The following is a 19,844-nucleotide window of genomic DNA, read 5'->3' on the forward strand; positions in this document are numbered from 1 at the left end:
CATCCTGGCTGGGGCTTTGCTGCCTTTTTTCCAGCAGCGCTGTGGGTTTGCTACAGCATTACCATTCTCTTTTATTCTTTATTTGCCTGCTGCTGAGCATTAAGCTGAGTCCCAACTCAAACGGTGCCTTTCCAAGAGTCAGCACTCCAGGCTATGCATGTGAATGGCTCTGTTTAGATCATGCAGTGGCTAAAAGCCACTCTGGTCTCATCCTAGCCCAAGATCCCCAGTAATGGTAGAGCACCAGACTTCACTAACATAGAAAGGTGGTTTCAGACTCTTCTTCCAACGAGCAAACTCTCGGAACTTGATAAAGACCAGTCAAACAGGATAATGGTTCCACTTGATCAACTAACTCTGGGTTTGGTTGCATGTCATTTATTTCAACTTGTACAGAGAAGCTTGAACAGCTGTGTGGAAAAACACTTAGTTGTTTGGGGTTTTTTTCCCCTTTCTTCTTAGGTAATATAGTTTAAAAGTGGTAAATACACAGTATTTAAACTTGGTACACCTGATAAAGTTAAATGCATAATAAAGGGGTAGGGATGAAACACAAGCCTTGGTCGTTAAACAAACAGTATAAAAATCAGCAATAGTTCAGGACCTTAGAAAAGAAACAGATCAATTAATTGCCTGATAGGTAAGAGGGGACCACCAAGAAAAACTACTCGGACAAGAGGCCTGGTTTCCCCTTAGCACTTTCCTGTGTGCTTTCAGAGCCAAAAAGGCTTAGTACCCAGCGTTAAGCCTACCATCAGCACTGGGCTTGCTTGAAAGGAAGGGAGTTGGGGAAATCAAGCTATAGCCCAGTTCCAAGGCACAAGCAAAATGTTTACTTCACTATAAGAAAAAAGCTAGCATTACTACTAAGGAACAGCAGCTAGGGAACTGAGCGGGTTTTTATATACAGTACAGCTTCTCTAACAGGTCATGCATTTAGCTAGATCTTCCTGACACAGCCACACTTCATACTTTCAACAGAACTAATCAACAAGAACAACCTACATCAAATTTCCTTCAGAAATGTGCGTTTGGCTGCAGCCCTGCTGGAGCTGGCACTGAGACAAACATGCCGGAGGGCGCCTTAGGGAAGTGCTGAGCTTTAGGATCCTTACGAACCAAGCCCGTGGTAGCCTGTGGTAGCCGAGACACTGATCTATGATAATAGCTGAGGCCCAGTGACTGTGACTGGGCGCTGAGGAACTGGTACAGCTTATGCTGGTTAGAAGCTGCATTGCACCTGGCCAGCCTGTTTGGTAAATGTAAACTGCCTCGCTAGGCACCTGACAAATCACAAACCAGAGATATGCAGCACAGAGCATCTCTACAACTCACCTTTAACAAAAACACACCACACACATTACTATGCACCAGCTACAAATAATCAGATCCCCTATGGTTTGCAATTTTTTTCTTTTTCTTTTTCTTTTTTTTTTTTTTCCAGAACAAGTCCATTTACAGGGTAGGAGAACCAAGCTGCCCACTCTCACTCATTTCCACAATGAAAAGTTTAGGAAAGGAGGAGCAGGCAGCTGTAGTAGTGCTGGCACCCATCACCTGTTTGGTTTCCCCACAGCTGAAGCTGCAGGGCTTTGGCATAGCCTCGGGTTAAAACAGGAGGGAAACAGTGCGTGTCTTATGGCTCCAAACTCCATAGTACTGCTCCTAAACCAGCAGCCTTCATCACTGGCTTTGGAAAGAGGCCACCAGAACAATGTTCTGGTAATAAATTGCAATTTAGGGGAGGCATTGCTTCAAATGATCAAAAGATGTAAGGGACAGTTTGCGTAGGCACCTGCACACTTGCTAACACTGTCCTGGCTTTAACAAAGACCTGTCCTAAACAGGAATTACCAGGCCAGGTCTGACTGCAGCAGGGCCAAGGACCTCGGCGTGCTGCTTCTGCTGCCCGAGATCAAGGACAGGAGGACGGTCCAGGGTTAGCAGGCAGAGATCTTACCATTAATCACAACACTTGGGTCTCTCCCAGTGCCACCTTCTTCCTCAGGGCAAAGAATTAGGCCTTGGCAGTCCCTTACATACTTGGGACATTCGAATCCTCCCCCTCTTTTGGGTACACCATCATTTAAAATGCCTCGCTCAAGGTCACACAACAAATCAGGCTGAGAAGAGGTCAGACCTTCTCCCTCCCAGCCCCAGGCTCCATCCACAAAACAGCTGTACTTACCGTGACGCCTTTCCTCACGCAAACCCTGACTCTTCTCCAGCTCACCCACAGCCTGCTGTTCTCCAGCTTTGTCGGAGCACAGCAAACTTGGGAAAGGGACACCAGAGTCTCTCCCACCACACGATAGATTATTATTTTTTACAAGCACCACAAAATAATCAGAGTAATCTGACTGAAGGTGAAAGAGCTCTTCATAAGAAACAATCCATGAATTAGGTATACACTTAATTTACTAACAAGCCTCTGATCCACAGGCATTCACAAATTACTGGTAACGAACTTGCAAAAAATACATAGCATTGGCCCCAAAATCCAGATTAAGAGTTTGGAAAACAAAAGTTCCTTTGAAAATTACTAGCTAATCTAAGTATTTCATTAAGATCTTAAATTCTAAGCAAGCCCTAAGTCTATACTTAAAAAATAGCGTAAGTTGTATTATTTTTAATTGTAGTAAACCATGTAATGTACATGGAAGTGAAGGATTTTACCCTGAATTTTATATTTAATAAGATATCTACCTAGATCAAGTAAAAGATTTATAAACAAACTGCTGTTAGTGCTTCCTCTGCTGTTCAAAACAAACATTCAGCTAAACACCACCTTTCACTCGTATGTCTGCAGCAAAAATAGTTCAAACTGAACTTAAGCCCTTAAATACCTTTTCCTTTCATACACTGAATACTCAACTTACCAAGTCCTAGTCACACCTTAGGAAAGGTGTTAATTACCTTAGGAGGTAATTAACCTCCCTTTCTGAACACCCCGAAGATGCTGTATAATACAACTCGGCTCACAAAGGTAGGCATTCTTTAAAAAGCTGAGAAGGTGAGTTTTTGCCTTGTTCCCATGCGGTTAAAAAGGCGTCAATTAAAAACAAACCAGAACTATGAGAAATAGATGCAACATTACTTCTGGTAGGTCGTGAACTCTCAAAGTGTGCATGTGTAGTTTTACTGTCACATATGCCACTTTGCAGAAGCTTCACCATTCTGTGTGTGCCCACCACCTATGCAATGGGCGTACAACACCCCTGGGGCGCTGGCACTAGTCCCCAGAAATTATCTGACATTAAACCCAGGTCAAAGCAGATCCAAATGCATTTTTGTTTGATGGTTTGGTTTTGCTTTTTTGGGTTTTTTTGCAAAGCACTGTTGCTGCTCAACGCGATAGCTCACCTCTCTGCTATCAGCCAGTGCCTTTCCCACTTGAAGTCAGCAGTCCAAGCAATCGGAGATGTTCAATGCTTATGACAAGTAGTTGGATGTCTTATAACATGCTGCTGTGCAAGCTCTACATCCAGCATTATACTGAAATAGTGCCATGTCATGCTGTGTTTGGTGGAGGCTCTGTTAACATCGCTCATCCTCAGCTGCACACTTTATTATGTGCCCCGGACCAAGTTGCTCAACAGAACCATAAAGTTGATGTTCATGAAAGAAGTTCCTCCTCTCCCACGTTGGGCAAGTCGTTGCATTTCATATTATCTTCACTGCCTTGTTTCCTGCTTTAAAAGGAAATAAAACAGTTGCTGAGGGACTCAGAGAAAGGCAAAGCAGACGAGACACCAACATCTGCCCCTTCCCTGCCACGAGACCTTTGGGACCCTGAGCACATGTCACCTCCCCCCAGCACCCCTGTAACAGGCTGGAACTGCCGTAAGAAGATGGTTTTCAGCCCATCAGAGCAGCAGGATATGCCACGTCATAAAAATCATCCCATAAAGTGGTTATGGGTCAGGCAGAGGGGGTGTGGACACCCCAATCGTGGCCCCACAAAAAAGATTCAAAGCCCAACTCCTCAGATTATCCTCCTGTGCTTTGCAGCATTTTCCAGAGCATTAACACAAGCTGCAAATATCCTTTTGGGTTGAGGTGAGGCGATGACACTTACGGCAGCAGGTTCCCGGGGGCAGACAACGACCGCTCTTCCCTCCTGCTCCCCTCAAACGGGTTCCCAAAGGATCGCTTCCGGATCATGGTTTTAACCAAGATCTGCAAGACCAAATGGGAATTCATCAGGGACACTTTTCTTTCATTCAGGAGCAACAGGAACACCCAACCCTCGTGCCCAAGCAATTAAGAAAACCAGTGAAAACAAGTCAAAGTTCTCTTTTCTTAAAAAAAAAAAAAAAAAGGGAAGAAGGAAGTGTGTTTACAAGTCTCCAGGTGTTTCATACAGGGGCTGTATCCTTGTCTGAAACCCACGGTGCAACACGCAGCTGAGAGCCACACTAGGTGCGAAAGGCTGGAAAGGAGAGCAAAACCAAGCCTGGGAAGATTTTCTCCCCTCCAGAAGCAGGTTTTACTGATTACTGCATCCAGTACCTGCAAATTCCCAGTTCCTCATGATTACCTGGCAGAAGAATTCATGGAAAAAGAGAAGGGAAAGAAGGAAGCAGAATTTTGCCATAACATTTACCAGAACCAAGGTGAAAAATTGGCCGTTTGTCTAGCTTTGGCTGCAAAATACAATATTACCCAGCATCAGCTGCAATTGGAGACTGCTGTGTACAGAGCAAGTGTTGGGGCTCTTTCCAAGCATCTCCCAACTTATTTTGCTGATGGGAGCAGAGAACAGCATGAGCAGCACTTGACCCTGCCTTGGCATCTACATCCTGCTCTGGGGACCTCCGGCATCATTTTATATCGCTTCTCATCCCTCTGTGCCTCATTTATCTGCTCACGTGGCGCACCGAGAGCCCTTACATGTCTGAAATGCCCATGGCAGCAAGGTCCCGTGGGGAAAGGCATTTTACGTGAGAGCTGAAGCCACGTGAACCTCATACTCGAGTGTTAATGCCTGCAGGTGGATGCACAAAGATCAGGCACTGGAGGGTAATTTTGAAGAACAAATGCAAATGGGAAAATACAAGATCTGCCTGGAGGTGTTGGCTTATTTAAGAACCAAGAGTGACAGTAAAAGTTCATGTGCCCTGAACTGTGTTAAATACACCTGGATTTTCAAACAGAGCCAGGAGCACTGAGCCGTTCTCTGCTGCATGGCAGCAAGTCACCTCTGAAAAGAAGGGGGAAACCCCCTCATCAATGGTGATCCCTTTAGAGCAAGATCTGCTCTTTTAGCCTGAGCAGTGCAAGGCACATTTGCATATTAAAGTATCCACAATTGAAGAGACTTCTGCAGGGTATGATAATGGGAGAGAGCTCTAGAAATGGGGCCAGAAGTGGGCACAGCCATGAGACACAAAAAGGGGCTTCAAAGGGAGACCTGGACTTCAAAAAAATCACAGGCAGATAACACCATGCCAGGGAACTGCAAATGATCGCGTGCTATTTCTCCTAGCGTAAGTGCTAGCAAATAAATCATCATGCTCAAAACCCAAAAGGATTTCACTTTACCCACAGGGCAGGGTTACACTGTGGTTCTCACCACTGCAGTGGGTTGCAGAGAATAAAAATATAAGCTTGAAAAGAGATGAGATTAATTCACCAAGAATAGCTCCAGGTGGGGGCTGGCACACGCTGTGGCCCAGATAAAATCTCCATCCTGGGAAGCTCCCGCAGCCCCTATGGCCAGATGGGCAGAGCAGGACAGGAGCTCCTCGTGCCTGGCCAGAACACCCACTCCTGGCTGCAGGCAAGTCCTGGATTAAATGCTTTTTTGCCCTGAGCAAATACAGTGATATTTAGGCAGCCAGCTCAAGCGTGGAGACTGCTCGTGGGTCCCTTTGAGACCACTCTGAAATATTCCCCCACGCTGCAGGGGGGTGCACTCCCCCTCCAGCGAGGTGCTGAGACCCAGTCTTGCAGTGATTGTTTCCAAGAGAGGGAACGTCTTTGCTCCCCTCCTGCCCAATGCTTTTGCCCTTCAGCAGCAACCTCCAGCTGTTCAGGACTGCCTCGGGAGGCAGCGTGGACCCCAGTGTGTGTCCACAGACCATCACCTCCCCTGTACTCACCACGGTGGCCAGGCTGGGGATGTGCTTGACCGAATTTTCCACCTCCTCCTCCGTCACCTCAACGAGGGTGCAGTTCTCATCCTCCGTGGGCAGCAGCTCCGCTCCGTTCTTGGTGACCCAAGGGTGCAACTTCAATTAATAACACAGCCTGTCAGGAACGATTTCCTCTTTTTCGTAACTCAAACAACACAAGCCTGGCAAACGCATCTCCTTGCCCAAGCTATGGCCCCTATGTGCTCCTGAAGTACCAGGGAGCAGGGGAGAGACATGTCATCTTGCCAGCGAGCCAGCTCACCCTGGCGCCGCCAGGAACATCTCAGCCCGGAGCAGAAAATGCCATGGTGTGGCTCACTCGGAGCCAGTGCTGGCCCCATCTACACAGCTGAGCAATCATCTTGGTGACCTACAGCACTGGCCATCTCATCCGGGTTTTAGGGAAGATGCCCTGTTTTCATTCTCATCTTACAGATGAGACAGCACCAAGAGGCAGGAGTGATTTATTCCAGACCATACATATGAGCAGCAGTGATGGGGAGACCCACCGAGCCCTAGCCTGGGACCTGGATTAATCCATGACAGAAGGCAGAAACTCCTCTTTCTCCTTGCCCACACACCTGGCATCTTGGGCAGCTGCCGGAGGAGCACAAAACGGTTCAGCAATTCCCCCGCAATCCTTTCCCCCTACCTTAGTCTCCATTTTCTCAGCTTCTCGCCCCTTCCAGGCTCCCACAGGGGCGGAGGACCAGAAATCTCCTGCGAAAGGCTGTTGCACAGTACTTTCCTGGTAGCAGAGGAAATACTGTACTCAGGGGATTTCCTTTTGCCTGTGACTTCTTGTAGGCACCAAAGGTCCCAAAGCTGAGCAGGTCCCGGAGCAGGGGAAGGAGCTGGGACTTACCTGCCCAGGGGCCCTGGGCACAGGGGGAGGACCTAGCCTGGCGCGATCAAACTGACTCCCAAAAAAAGCCGAGCAAGGAGAACCCAACAGAAGAGAATCCACAGCCAACACCAGGGGGTTGGGTCAGTACCTTGATTTCTGGGACCGAAATCCTAGATTCAGGATTTTTATCCAGCATCCGTGTAATCAAATCCTTCAAGAAGTCTGTAACTTCTGGCCTGAGGAAAGGAGAGGGGAGATGAGATGGGGAAGGGGATGGATGCTGCCCACTTTCCTCACCCCAGTGCCAGCCACCGTGGGCTTTCCCATGCGGGCTGAGGCTGGACCCCAGCCCTGGCAAGGATGCAGCTCCGGGTACTTGTGCACCCAGGTGCACAACCCAAAAAAAACCCAAAATCCAGGTTTCCTCCCCAATCTCCCCAGGGAAGCAAAATATCCCCTTCTTGGGCAATCCGAAGTGTGATGCCATGTGTACAGGGCTGCTCCACCCAGGCGAAAAGCCAACAGGCAGCAACTCTTCAATTTCAAATGCTCCTTCTCTGGCAGCTGCAAACCAAGAGATGTTGCCTTCATGTTTAATACAAAGGAAGTTTTCTGGGGCAGAGGGCCAACAGAAGGGCTCAGAGACTGAGTTTTGCAAAACCACAGCCAAGCAGATCCAGCCCCACCCAGGCAGCGCTTGAGAAATGGCTCAAATGAGCTTTTAAATAAAGGCTGGGGGCTCGGTGGGGGGATTGAGTACTTACTGGTCTGGGAACTCCAGCGTTTGGGTCTTGATTTTATTGTGTAAACTCAGGATCCTTTCATCCATAAAAGGGCACTGCCGTGAAGAAAAAGAGCAATGAGAAAAGCAACAACCTCTGTTAAGAAGCGGCAATGGGGCTTCAGTCCAGCATGGGGATCTCACAGGGTCTGAAAGAGCAAGGACCCAATTACAGGGAAATACCAGAAGATTTCCTGTTATATCAACGTCTTCTTTGAAACACAATGAAAAGAAAATTGACTAAGAATGACCAAATTACTACAACAGCTCCTTTCTTAAAAAAATCTGGCCAGGGACAGAATTTTTTCCCCAGGGAAAAAGAGAAACACGGACGTTCTGGCTGCACCCGCTCTGTGGACAGGCAGAGGTTTCCCATTTCCACCCACACATCCCCATCTCCTCTTGGCATTACCCAACTGCTCAAACAGGGGGGCAGGGTGCAAATCCCACCACGTTCCTGGCATGTGGAGGCACACACCAACCCCCCCTAACCACCAACAGCACCAACAATTCAATCTCATCACCTGCCCAAACACGAAGCAGTACAGTGTGATCCCCATGGCCCAGACATCCAAAGCCTGCAGAGCGAAGAAAGCATAGTTAGATCTGCAATGGACATTGTGTACAAGGAAGATTCATCTGAAAACCCTCAAGTTGCTATTAAATACCTTTCCAGAGAAGATTTTCCTGGTTTCTGAGAGTGTCTCTGGGGCCATGAAGGCGGGGGTACCCACTGTGTTGGTTAAAAGGGCATCAGCTCCCTTGAACTCATTGCTCACTCCAAAGTCAGCAATCTTGATGTGCCCGTCTTCCCCCACAAGGAGGTTGGAAGGTTTAATATCCCGGTGGATTATCTTTTGATAGTGCACTGCAGCCAAAGGAAAAAACAGCGATTCAGCAGCGCCGTCAGTCTGCAGCAAAGGAGCCACAAAGCCCCTGCATGGCTCTAAGCCTTTCTGCTAACATCACCACCAGCCCCAGCTTCAAAAACCTCTGTGCAATAGCATGAGCCACCAGAAATGGCACTGTACAGCAGCAGAAAGTCCAGCCCCAGGTGTTTAAAAAAAAAAAAAAAAAGAGAGAAATCCCAACTTTTTTGCACAGATACTTACAGTATTCAATGCCCTTGATCAGATCCTGGAAGTAGAACCGAGCCTGGTCCTCACTAAGAGGTTTCAGCGTTGGGATTTCCATCACGGGGCTGCAAAGGCAAGAGAGAACAGACCTCGTTCCCCATCCAGATGTGTCGAAACCTGTCCCAGAGGCTTTGGCACTGGCTGGCACCAGCATGCAGCCCCAAATGCAGGCACATACAGGGTGTACACAACTGCCACTAGATTGGGTAGATGCTACCCAAACCCTGGGAGACCCACCATGAATCTCCTCATTGCCTCTGCGTCCCGTGCCCGCCTCAGGTGGCCGAGCTGTGCCACCCACAAACCCATCTCACGGTCATGCTTTAGGAGGTTTAGATCTGGAGTTCAATACTCACCCTTGCTTCACCAGTTCAAACACTGAAACACAAAAGAGAAGGTGATTACAGATCACTTACAGGTTGGAGCTCCTGCGAGCACAGTCTCAGCACAAAAGCCATTATTTTAATGACAAACATTCTAAAAATAATATATTTTTTAAAAAAGGAGATGCCATCTTATGCAAGGCACATTGCATTTTGGTTGCTCCCATTTTTAGTTAAGGGGATGGTACCAACTACCTTCTCAGTGCTGCAGCTTCAGCATCATGAAGTGCCCCCCCTCCCCGGCACCCCAAACCCCTCAGTTTGCCTGTGAAACCATAGCCAAGCCCCCACTCCGTGCTTGGCCATGACGGTATCGCACACTCCTTCTCTAGTACAGGCTGAACATAAACGATGCAAGAGAAATGCCTCCTCCAAAAGTGTGTGTATTTACATCAAGCAAGCCACTGCCGTCTGCAAGCCAGGTTGGGAAGCGGCTCATCCATACCATGGATAATTAACATGTGCCTTGTTCTCAAAGCCAAAGAAATAAAGCTACTTTCTAGCAGCCTGGCTTCAAAGCTGAGAACATAAATGCTGGTGCCTTTCATGGCAAAGCATGTGCTGATGTTGAATTAAAGCCTATAAAGTGCTATAAAGCACTCCTGTCTCCTCTCTGAACCTGGAATGGATCCCACTTGCTCCGACCATTAGAAGGGAGTTGCTCCTCCAGCACATGCAGGCCACACCTGTTCCAGAGCAGAGACTCAACCCCACACACAGACACCCCAAAACATGGGGGGAACCCTTTTCCCCAGCAAACTCCCATCCTGCTGACACCCCATGAGCGCCACAGAGCAGTGGGCAGTTACCCATGTACAGGTGGTCCTCGCTGGGGTCATCCAGGACCTGCCGAAAGAATCAGAAAGGCAGTTAAACAGCACCAAAACCCCTTGCAAATTAAACATTGTGAAAGATCTTTTCCAACCTAAATGATTCTATGATTTTTTATATAGCAGCTGTCTCAGTCCTGCACCATCTGCACCACCAGCGAGGTCTGCGAATCTCCAAGCTTCTACCCACAAGGGGTGGGGGAAAAAAGAGGACAGAGATATAGCTGTACTTCAAGGAAGTAAATATTTAAAACACACAGGAAGCATCATCTGACTCATGATCCAAATAAACTCCAGCCTGCGCATCCTTAGTTCTTGATTTTTGGACCGTTTCATGCAGGCAGTGGGCGGAGGGCAGAGCGGCTGTACCGCAGAGCTCGCAGAAACACCAGTTCCTCCCCAGACCCCATCTGAGCACTTGTTTCTTCCAAGGAAACAACATTTTTCTGCATTTCCCTTTCTGGGCAAGGAAGCCAAAAAATCCTCTTCTGGGAGGTGGGAATGAAAAACCTTTTAAACCAGGGAAAGCACAAGTCTCCCATAGGCAGAACCTGCCACGGCCAACCCAGCCCTGCTGTGGTCGCTCCCCTCCACCCATCCCAGCAGCATCCAGGCTCCTGCACACTCGGGCTGGTGTTTGGAAAGGGGCTGCCTGGTGCTCACCTCCACCAGCTTCACCACGTTGGGGTGGTCCAGCTTCTTCAGGATGGCGATCTCCTGGTAGACCTGCTCGATGGGCCCCTTGGGCTGCAGGCAGCCCTCGGAGGCAGCTTTGGCCCCGCGGGGCGGTGGGCGGCCTGTGGGAAAGGGAAAGACGGGGTGTCCAGTCGGGAATGAGCCCCCGTGGTCCCCAAAGCATCCCCCACCCTAAAGCTTTGGTGCCACTTACGGGGGAAGCCTGCCTGTCTCATCAGCTTCTTTTTTGAAAGAACCTTCATTGCCTGAAAGAGGGGAAAAAATGTGGGATTTGGGGCAAATCAAGGATAAAATGGGGCCAGCAGAATGGGGCCAGCAGGGAGCTGGGCAGGGAGTCAGCAGAGGGGATCCATCCCCATCCCACCCCCTCCACTGTGAGCTCCGAGGCCGAGTGCTACTCACATAGTAGGTGTTATCGTCTTCGTTGTAGGCCAGCTTCACCACCCCATAGGAGCCCTATGGAGGGGCACAGCCATGGGGGACCAGTTAGGGACAGCCCAAAAAAACCCCCAGAGCACCAAACCGGGCTTGTTCCCAAACCCAGCCCCACCCGGATCCCCGAGCTGGTGGGCGATGCTGGGAGGAGCGGGGCATACAGTCTGGCATCACACTGCTGGCAAAGAAAGGCTTCAAATGCCCCATTTCATGGGAGGGAGGGGGAATGGTGAAAATTAATGATAATTAAAAAAAATTCAATTCAATCAGCACCACCCAGAAGAGACTGGCGTCGCAGCGAGGAGCTGGCCAAGTTGCTGTGGCAAGTGGCTGAATGTGCCGCCTCACCAGCTGGAAAGCAAAAGTGAGCCCACTGCCCTGCTACCCTCAGTCGCCCCATCCCACCCCAAACCCGGCCAACGCTCACCTTCCCAATCTCATCCTTCAGCTTGTACTGGTTGAGCTGCACACAGTCCTGCGGGGAGAGAGGGGCGGTCGGAGAAGAGCCACGAAACCACTAGCGTTTGCTCTCCTCCTCTTACATCTCCAGCAAAACTTTCTCTGCAAACTCACCCCCTACTCCGCTCTGCCCGGGCGCTCGCTCGGGGCTGGACAGCTTTGAGCCATGAGCCATAAACGCCAGCCGCCCGGCCATGCGTCGGCGTGTTTATAGATGGCTAATTACAAATGTTAACGGCTGGGCAGGCAATATTGTCTGCTCACGTGGAACAAGATCGCACGGCAGGCAGGCAGCAGTGGGGATCAGCGGCCAAGAAAGCCCTGGGGAGTTTAACACCGGTGACCTGGCATTGACTATTTTTATTTTTAATGGGCAAAGCAGCCACTTGTTGCCTGTTTGCTGGCAGGCTGGGGGCAGGCAGGGCCGTTTTCTCTTTAGATCTCAGCAGGTTTCTCTCTTTTTTTATTTGGGAGGGGAGAAAAGGAAAATCATGGTATGCCGCCAGGTCCCCAAGAAACACAGCCATGAGAGCTGGTGGCATCTGCAAAAGGCATGAAATGCGGTGAGCTGCGGGGTCCCCCTCCTCGAGGGCTGTGCCCCCAGCCCAGGATGGACCAGGATATCTCACCACCTCTGTGGGGTTTTATCCCAAAAAAACAAGCAAGAAGCAATGCCACGGAGAGGGTGAAACCAGGAGGACGGGGGCAGGAGGACTGCGGGAGCGGTGTTCATCCCCCTCACCTGCAGCCCCGTGATGGACACGCGGTTTGACTCCACCGTCGGCCGCCGCGGCAGGCGCGGGGAGGAATGCGGGGACGTCACCGGCGAGTAAGGGAGGGACGGGTAGATGAAGCGTTCGTTGGTGCCATCGCCAGCCCCGGGTGAGTGGGCAGGCTGCGACCGCTCCTGCAGGGACAGCTTTCGGCCAGAGAGGTGCAGCTTTGCCCTCGGCTCCCGGCCATCCCCGAAACCCTCGCCACCGGGCGCGTTCATCTCCTCCTCGCTCGCACTCCCTGTCGCGTCGTACTCGGTCACCACAATGAGTGAGGCCATGCTGGGGTGGCAGGGGCTCAGCGGCGGGGGGTCCTGCAGCACCCCAGGGGCTCGGTGGCCGCAGCCTCCATCACGGCAGAGGGGCCGTGGGGTGGGCAAGCTGCTGGGGACGCATGATGGCATGGTGCGACCGACGGCCTCATCCCGGCCATGCTGTGATGGGGGGGCATGCCTGCAAACACAGAGCAGCTCAGCCAGGCTCCCTCGGCAAGCCAGATGTCCTCCCGCTGGTCATTACTCTGCAGATTAATTTATTCGTCCCATAGGGGATGGTAAAGCCAAAGGCGGTGGCACAGGATGGCACCGGGATGTGCACCCACCCTGCCGTGGGGCAGACCCCTGGCAGGGGCCAGCCTCAGCCCCAAGGCCACCACCACTGCTCCTTCCACGCCCTTTATTTAAATGCCTCCAGGGAATAACCACCCCAGCACCTCCACTACAGAAACACCCCCAAAAGGGGCATTTTACAGGGGCAGGATCCGGCCCTGCACTCTACCAGCAAAAATACAGCTCAGTTCCCTGCTTTACTGCTCAGTCCTGCAGTCGGAGCGGGCACATCTCTGCCACCCCCCACCCCCCCAAATGAAGCAGCTCAGGGGCACGGGGACCCACTTACCAAGCATGGGGTGCAGGATCAGCCCCCCTGGCTCACTGCCTCCTCCTGCAGCCCGTCATTGCCAGCAATTTCTCTTCCTCGCCCCAGGTTCCCTACAGCCTTCTGTGCAAAAATACGGTTCCTGAACCGCGAGATAAATAAGAAAACAATTTTGTTAGCAACAAAGAATTCTTTAAAAAAATCACATCATTAAATAATAACTTTAAAAGGGGAGAAAACAGTGTTAATTCACATGTGACAGGTGCTCTGCAGCAGCCAGGGCAGTTCGATGGCTGGTTGGTTATAAACCATCGCTCTTCCCTGCTGCGACACCGGTGCTGGTTTTAATTTCTACGTTAATGAGTTGCTGCAGAAACAAGCACAAAAAAATATCCCGAAACAAACAGCCCAGAAGCAGGAGCAAGGTTTGAGGCATTTTTCTGCCTGGTTCCCACACCTCAGCGAGGCGGCCGGATAAAATTAGCTCCACTCAGCTCCATTGAAGTTTCTGCGATGCCCCCGCAGCACAGCCACTCTGAATCAGCCCAGCAGAAATTATGGGTCAAGTACAGAAATCAAATCATCTCCCCCTTTCTCCAGGCTTCACAATGGCCTAATTGCTGTTTTCAACACCAATCTATAAACCGGAGCTTTTTTGCCTGAGCGGGATCAGCCCGGAGCTAAAGCCGACCTGGTGCCGCTTGCTGCTTCAAGGCGCAGAAAAAGGCAGGGGATGGGAAGGCTATAAATAAGCCGACGAACAGCAACAAGGACAAACTATTTCAGAAACGCTGCGTTTCGTGGGGCTGGATCTGCTCCTGGCTGGGGCTTTGCCGGGCAAGAGAGCCAGGAGCTGCCAGCCAAGCCAAGCAGGGGCATCTCAGGCATCGTGGCTGCAAAATTCTCTCCCGCCCCCCCAGTCCCGGTGCTGCTGGCGGCTACACTGGCGTGTTTTAATGCACTCCCCAATGGATTAAAATAAACAGGCAGCCCCCCCGCCCCAATTCATCCTGAACCCGCAGGGATACATTTTGAGGCCAGTTGCTGTTTGCCTGGCTTGCTTTGGGCGCCCTGCCAGTGGGCACGTATAAATAGCTGTCCCCCAAAGCCGGAGCCGATGCCGAACACCGTGCCCTCTACCCTCACCGTGCACCGCAGCCACACCAAAAAAGGCAGCTCATCAGCGCGGCCCCAGGATGAAGCCACCCCAGCATCATCACCGGCTGTAGCACCGGTCCCCAGCGGTGGCACAGCACAGCCAGGCATCCCATCCTGCCCTCAGAGCATCACCTGCGTCTGAATTTCCGAGGGTTCACACCAATCTTTGCTGGGCTAGAGCAACATCGAGTTACAAAGTCTCGGCCACACTTCAGAGCCGAGCATGCCCTGGCCAGTGGGAGTTAATTGGCTTGACCAGGATAAACATATCAAGGCTGATTAATTCAAACAAGCTTCCCCGAGCTCTGTAAACAGGCTAAAAGTCATCCAAGCACCTTCGTGACATCAGCTGGGGTGAAAAATCGAAGGGTTTTTTCTTTGTGTGTGTGTGCAAAGGCGCTGGGCATGGGGTTTGGCCAGCCAAGATGGTACCTTCCCCAAGAGAAACCCAAAAGTGGGATCCCACTGTTGAACACCGCCCCGAGGGATGTGGGATAACTGCTAACGATAATGCAGCCAGTTCTCCTTAATAAGCACACGGGGAGGCTGAGAGGAGGAGAACAGCTGTATTCCCAGCCAGAGGAAAAACTAAAATAGCTAGAATGTGGGAAATAAACCCAAAGAATGAAAATACAGCCCAGGGGCTTTGGTTTCACCAACCCACCCAGGTCCTTGCCCAGGGAAAACTGGCGCATTCTGGTGTGAGCTCTAGCAGATCCTTATGTAAAAGCGAGCAGCACATGCCCACAAAATCCTCAGGAAATATAACAGCCTAGTGTATAGGAATGATTTATCGGCACAGCTTTTGGCTGCAATCCATATATAACCCATAGCGGCTGCGGCAGGATTATCGAAGCAATCAGTCTCGCATCTAATTCAGCAAGGAGAAGGATATTAAAATGAAAAGAGGTCTGTGAAACCCTGGCAGTGGCTCTCTCTCTCAGTGTCCACGTGGCTTAGCAAAAACGAATGGGAGTGAAATCAGCCCCCGCGAGGGTGAAGTGATTTTTACAGCCCCCTCCTTTTGCACCAGCTCTGCTGTGGGCGTGTGGTCCCTGCCTGGTCCCTGCTGGGATGCGGCCACCTCTGGCTGGGAATGCACCGACTGATTTCAGAGGGTGCAAAGGATGAAACCTCACAGCCAGCACTGGCTGCTCAGATTTAAATCAGAGGGTGCAGACACATTGGCCTGTCCTTCCCTCCCTGGAGCTCTTTCTCTACGCAGGTGCAAGGCTGATTTTACTTGCAGAGGATCCTCCCCCCACTGCCACCGATGGTCTGTGGTTAAAAGTTAACTGGGCCAGTGCAGGGGGGCTGTTATCGGCTCGTGCTGGGCAGAGTCCAGTGGCTATTTTGCTTTCCCTGGTCACGGTCAGCAGTGGAAGCACCAGTGCCAAGAGCGGTGTCATCTGCAGCAACGGGGGCATCGATCACAGTTTCCCTTCCTACGGGCAAGCGCAGACCTTGCCAGAAATATATTAGTCACTGTAATATACAAAGACCATATGCATCCCCGCCTGACTTTTAATGGAAAAAAATCTCTCAGCAGCTTCTCTAGAAGTCAGAGGACACCCAAAATAACGAGATACTGGAAACTGGCACCCAGCCCCCATCTGTGCTGGGTCCCTGTGCCCGAGCAGCAAAGCTTCCCATTGCCCCCAGGGTGAATGGAAGAGCCTCCTGCGCTGCCTGGCCCATCCAACACAGGGATTAGAAAGAAGTGGGGAAAAAATGGAAAGCTGGGCTGATAGCATTGTAACAGCATGAGAAACCCTGTGGGAGGTTTCAATAGGAGTGAAAAAACATTTTTACCAAGATTTTTTATAATCTTGATGATACTACCTAATACTGCTTAAAGTAACATATAATGAGCATCCCAAAGGGAGTGTAAGCTCCGGGCACAGCATTGAGCACAGGCCGGGATGAGCTCAGGGCACCACCATCACCTTGTCCAGCGCTGGCAAGTGGCTCCTGGCTCTCCAGGAATCGGCTCCAGCCTGTGATGCCCATGAAAGTGGAAACGGAGTGGTTCTGTGCTTTGTGAACACCACTTAAAAGACATTAGGGCTGAGTTGAAAGCAAAACCTCCTCCCAATTACCTCCGCGATCTGATAACTGCGCCTTCCTCAGAACAGCACTCAGCCCCCCCTTGCAGCGCTCTCAGGGATGGGCTCTCAGGTTTTAGTGGCTGTTTTTCCCAAAACAAAGTGCTCATGGAGAGGGTCAGGGCTCCTTCCCCCAGAAGGGCTGCCACTCCAGTCAGGGGCCCTGAAGGCAGCTCCAGTGCCCACAGCCACCGCACGTCCAGTCCCCTCCCCAGCATGGTCCTAAGGCCCTAAGGACAACCTGCTCCTGTCCCCAGGGATGGTTTCTTCTCCTGTCACACTGCACAGCCGCTTGGTCAGCCCACGGCTCCATTGCACCCGCTTCCTACGATCAGCCTGCACCTGCTTTTGGTCTTTACCGTCACCTTCACAGTGCTCCTCCGTGTCATGCACGTGGTGGCCGCGTCCCACCTCCTAACCACGCTGGGTCCCTCGCAGCGACCCAGCATGTGGCTTTTCCTAACGGGACCTGTCCCCTGTACACCATCACTCCACCAGCTCCATCCCCTCCATCTTCTGGCCTCTCTCTTGCCTCTTGACCTTAAAGCTCCCCTCCTTTTCCCAGCCCCACGGCCTAACTCACCCCAGTCCCCCAGCTCCGAGCCCTCCCCTCCTCGGGCAGGAGCCCCGTGGGGTCTGCGGGACACCCGGTGTGGCGGGGCCGGCCACTAGCCTGTGTCCCCCCCCGCGCCTGCGATGCTGCCAGCCCGCCGGGTACCACCGGCGCGCGCGGGCGGCCGCAGGGATGGAGGGATGGATGGATGGAGGGATGGATGGATGGAGGGATTCCTGCCGGGCCCGGCCGGCCTCCGCGCAGCTCCCCGCAGCGGGCTGGGGAACCACCAGCCCCGATCCTACCCCTCCCCGCCCAAATCCCTGCCCGGGCCGGCGGCCAGCCCGCCGGGAAAGCCCCGCTTGAGGAGGCGCCGGTACCTGCTCCAGGGCATCCCCGGCCCCGCCGCCCACGCCCGCCGCCGGCCGGTCCCTCCGGGCGCGGCTTTGTCTCCGCAGCCGCGGGAGCTGCCCCCGGCCGGGCCCCCCCGTCCGCCCCCGCGGCACCGACCTGGCGGGACGCGCCGCTCCGCCGGCGGGAGGGGGGGGGAACCCGCAGCCCCCGCAGCCCCCGGCGCGCTGGGCCACCCGCGGCCGCACGGCGCCGCCTTCGCTTTCGGTTCCGCTCCGGCGGCGGCAGCGAGGGAGGGGGGGGGCAGGGAGGGAAGGAGGGAGGGAGGAGGGAAGGAGGAGGGAGGGAGGGAGGCCCCGCTCCGCCCCAGGGAAGGGGAGGTTTCCCCCCGGGCAGCAGCATCCTCCCGCCCACCCCCCCATAAGCCCTTCTTTCGGGTGGTTTTTTTTTTTTATTTTTATATATAATTTATATATATATACACCAATTTTTCGTGTGCATTTTCCCTCCCCCTCCGGCGAGCTGCGCTGCCCCACCTCGACCCGTAGCGCAGCCGCGGGCTGCAACGCCCCTGCCCGGGGGGTCCCACTGTGGGAGCCCACATCCTGCCCCCCCCAAACCCCGAGGGACACAACCCGCAGCATCCCCCGCATCCCACCCTCTGAGGGACACAGCCCGCAGCATCCCCCCGCTGGGGCTCGGCCCCCTGCCCTCGTACACACCCTCAATTTCCGGAGTGGGGTCAACTGGGGCCAAACTGGGTGACCTGCATCGGCTCCAGCTGGTTGCCCGACACCTCTGAAACCATCGCCTAAAGGGGGGTTTAGAAACCGGTTGGTTGGAAATGGCACTGCAGCCACCACTGGGCCACCGCGGCCATCACTGGGCCATCACCGCCACCGAGCCGCAGCTCTGCAGTGCGGGGACAGAGGCAACACTCCCACTCAGACACGGCCTTTACCTCCCCGCCCGGCATCAGCCTTTGGGGACCATCTCTCTTGCTTTGTCTGTGCTCCTCGTTCAGTTTGTCACATTGAGCACATCCCCATCCACCACCATCCCCACTTTGAGCTCACCTGCAGTTTTCTGATCGACTCCACACGGAGCAACAGCTTCAACCTTGAGCCCACGCGAACGCCACGCCGGCACAAACCCTCCTCCTCAGTTTGCGTGAAGATGCACTTGTGGGCACCACATACCCATTTGTACAACTCCCCGGAGCAGAGCCATGCTCCCGTGGGAGCTTTATGGATAAACGCTGCTATTCTGACCAGGATCTTCAGAGCCACTCTAGAAATCAGGTTTTATGCACCTCTGGTGAAATCGTAGGTGCTCCAAATGTTTTATGGATTGAACTCCTCAGCGCTGATAAAACATAGCTGAGCGGGGGCGAGCCACCAAAACCATCATTCCCACCTCGCTGGGTTACTCTTCACTGTTAGGAGACTTCTTAAAATCTACTTTTTAAATTATTATTTATTTTAAATACTATTTTAAAATCAAAGCACTTACCTGCCAACAGCCGCCTTGCAACGCTGATTAACGGGATGCATAAACTAGCACTGGACGACCCTTGTTTCAACCACATCTTAGTGTTTTCTGAAATCTTGACATTCTCTTCCTGCCTTACCCGGCTGGGCTCCAGAGGAGCCAGGTTTAGGTCTGGTTTTGCTTTCTGGTTGCTAACAGCGCCACGGCTTAATCTAGCGCTTCCTGGCAAGGTATCTCCGAGCACTTACACCAACGATGTTCAGCTTTTATGTTGTCCCAAGGTGAAAGGACTGGCACCCCTGGCCCCAAGGTTCACCCACAAAAGGTTTACACCCACAAAGTGCAATCCCATCTGTCTTGAAATCCCACACTACATCCAAAATTATTTTTTCTTCCAAAACGAGGATCTCATTGCTAGAAGTCAACAGCGGCATATCAGATACCGTTAGCTGCGATCTTCATTTATTCACCCATAAAACCAGAGCAGGTAAGTTATATGCAGGGCCTACGGGAGAACATACACAATAAAAACATTTCAGCCGGGCTGGGACTTTTGTTTAGTGCTCTTTGGTCTCCTCAGCCACTCTGCTCAAGGCCACATGTGACAACAAGGCTGGGACTTTGCACCATTAGACCTCTCCAACTGAATCCATTTTTTTCCCCCTTCTGCCAGCACCATCTGTTTCTACAAAGTAAACAGCGACTGGAGACAGGTTAAACGCAAGGACACATTTTAAATGAGGCTCCCCATCCCATACCACTTAAAACAAGCACAAAGGAGCTTTCGCCAACATTTTCCACTAGTTTTTTGTTCCCCAGTGTTCATAAACCCA

At 52.1% G+C, this 19,844-nt stretch overlaps 1 protein-coding gene across 8 annotated transcripts; it reads right to left on the reverse strand.

Annotated features, from left to right (window-relative positions):
- Nucleotides 1–343: 343 nt before the first annotated feature.
- On the reverse strand, nt 344–19,546 carry CAMKK2 (calcium/calmodulin dependent protein kinase kinase 2). Of its 8 annotated transcripts, none has more exons than XM_037375441.1 (18): nt 19,033–19,546; nt 13,375–13,495; nt 12,447–12,930; nt 11,673–11,720; nt 11,213–11,266; nt 11,004–11,055; nt 10,778–10,911; nt 10,094–10,130; nt 9,258–9,279; nt 8,878–8,966; nt 8,434–8,633; nt 8,290–8,343; nt 7,749–7,822; nt 7,133–7,220; nt 6,790–6,885; nt 6,105–6,233; nt 4,079–4,179; nt 344–3,692 (listed from the first exon to the last, which is right to left on the reverse strand). In XM_037375441.1, exons 3-18 carry the CDS (start codon nt 12,879–12,881, stop codon nt 3,617–3,619), a joined length of 1,689 nt encoding a protein of 562 aa, XP_037231338.1. In that variant the 5' UTR covers nt 12,882–12,930; nt 13,375–13,495; nt 19,033–19,546; the 3' UTR covers nt 344–3,616. The 8 variants fall into 8 exon arrangements, with proteins under 8 accessions (XP_037231338.1, XP_037231340.1, XP_037231341.1 ...); XM_037375443.1 differs by lacking the exon at nt 19,033–19,546 and adding an exon at nt 18,597–18,759; XM_037375444.1 differs by lacking the exon at nt 19,033–19,546 and adding an exon at nt 18,243–18,333.
- Between the last annotated feature and the right edge of the window lie 298 nt (nt 19,547–19,844).

Source organism: Falco rusticolus, chromosome 1 (assembly GCF_015220075.1).
Source record: "Falco rusticolus isolate bFalRus1 chromosome 1, bFalRus1.pri, whole genome shotgun sequence".
NCBI lineage: Eukaryota > Metazoa > Chordata > Aves > Falconiformes > Falconidae > Falco > Falco rusticolus.

Bases quoted from the DNA above. Each gene is read 5' to 3' on its own strand.
- CAMKK2 (XM_037375441.1), bottom strand. From the start codon at position 12,881: ATGCCATCATGCGTCCCCAGCAGCTTGCCCACCCCACGGCCCCTCTGC. The intron at 11,721-12,446 runs GTGAGGGGGATG...CTCTCCCCGCAG, and splicing joins TGTCCATCACGGGGCTGCAG to GACTGTGTGCAGCTCAACCA. The intron at 7,823-8,289 runs GTGATGAGATTG...TCTTCACGGCAG, and splicing joins ACTGCTTCGTGTTTGGGCAG to TGCCCTTTTATGGATGAAAG.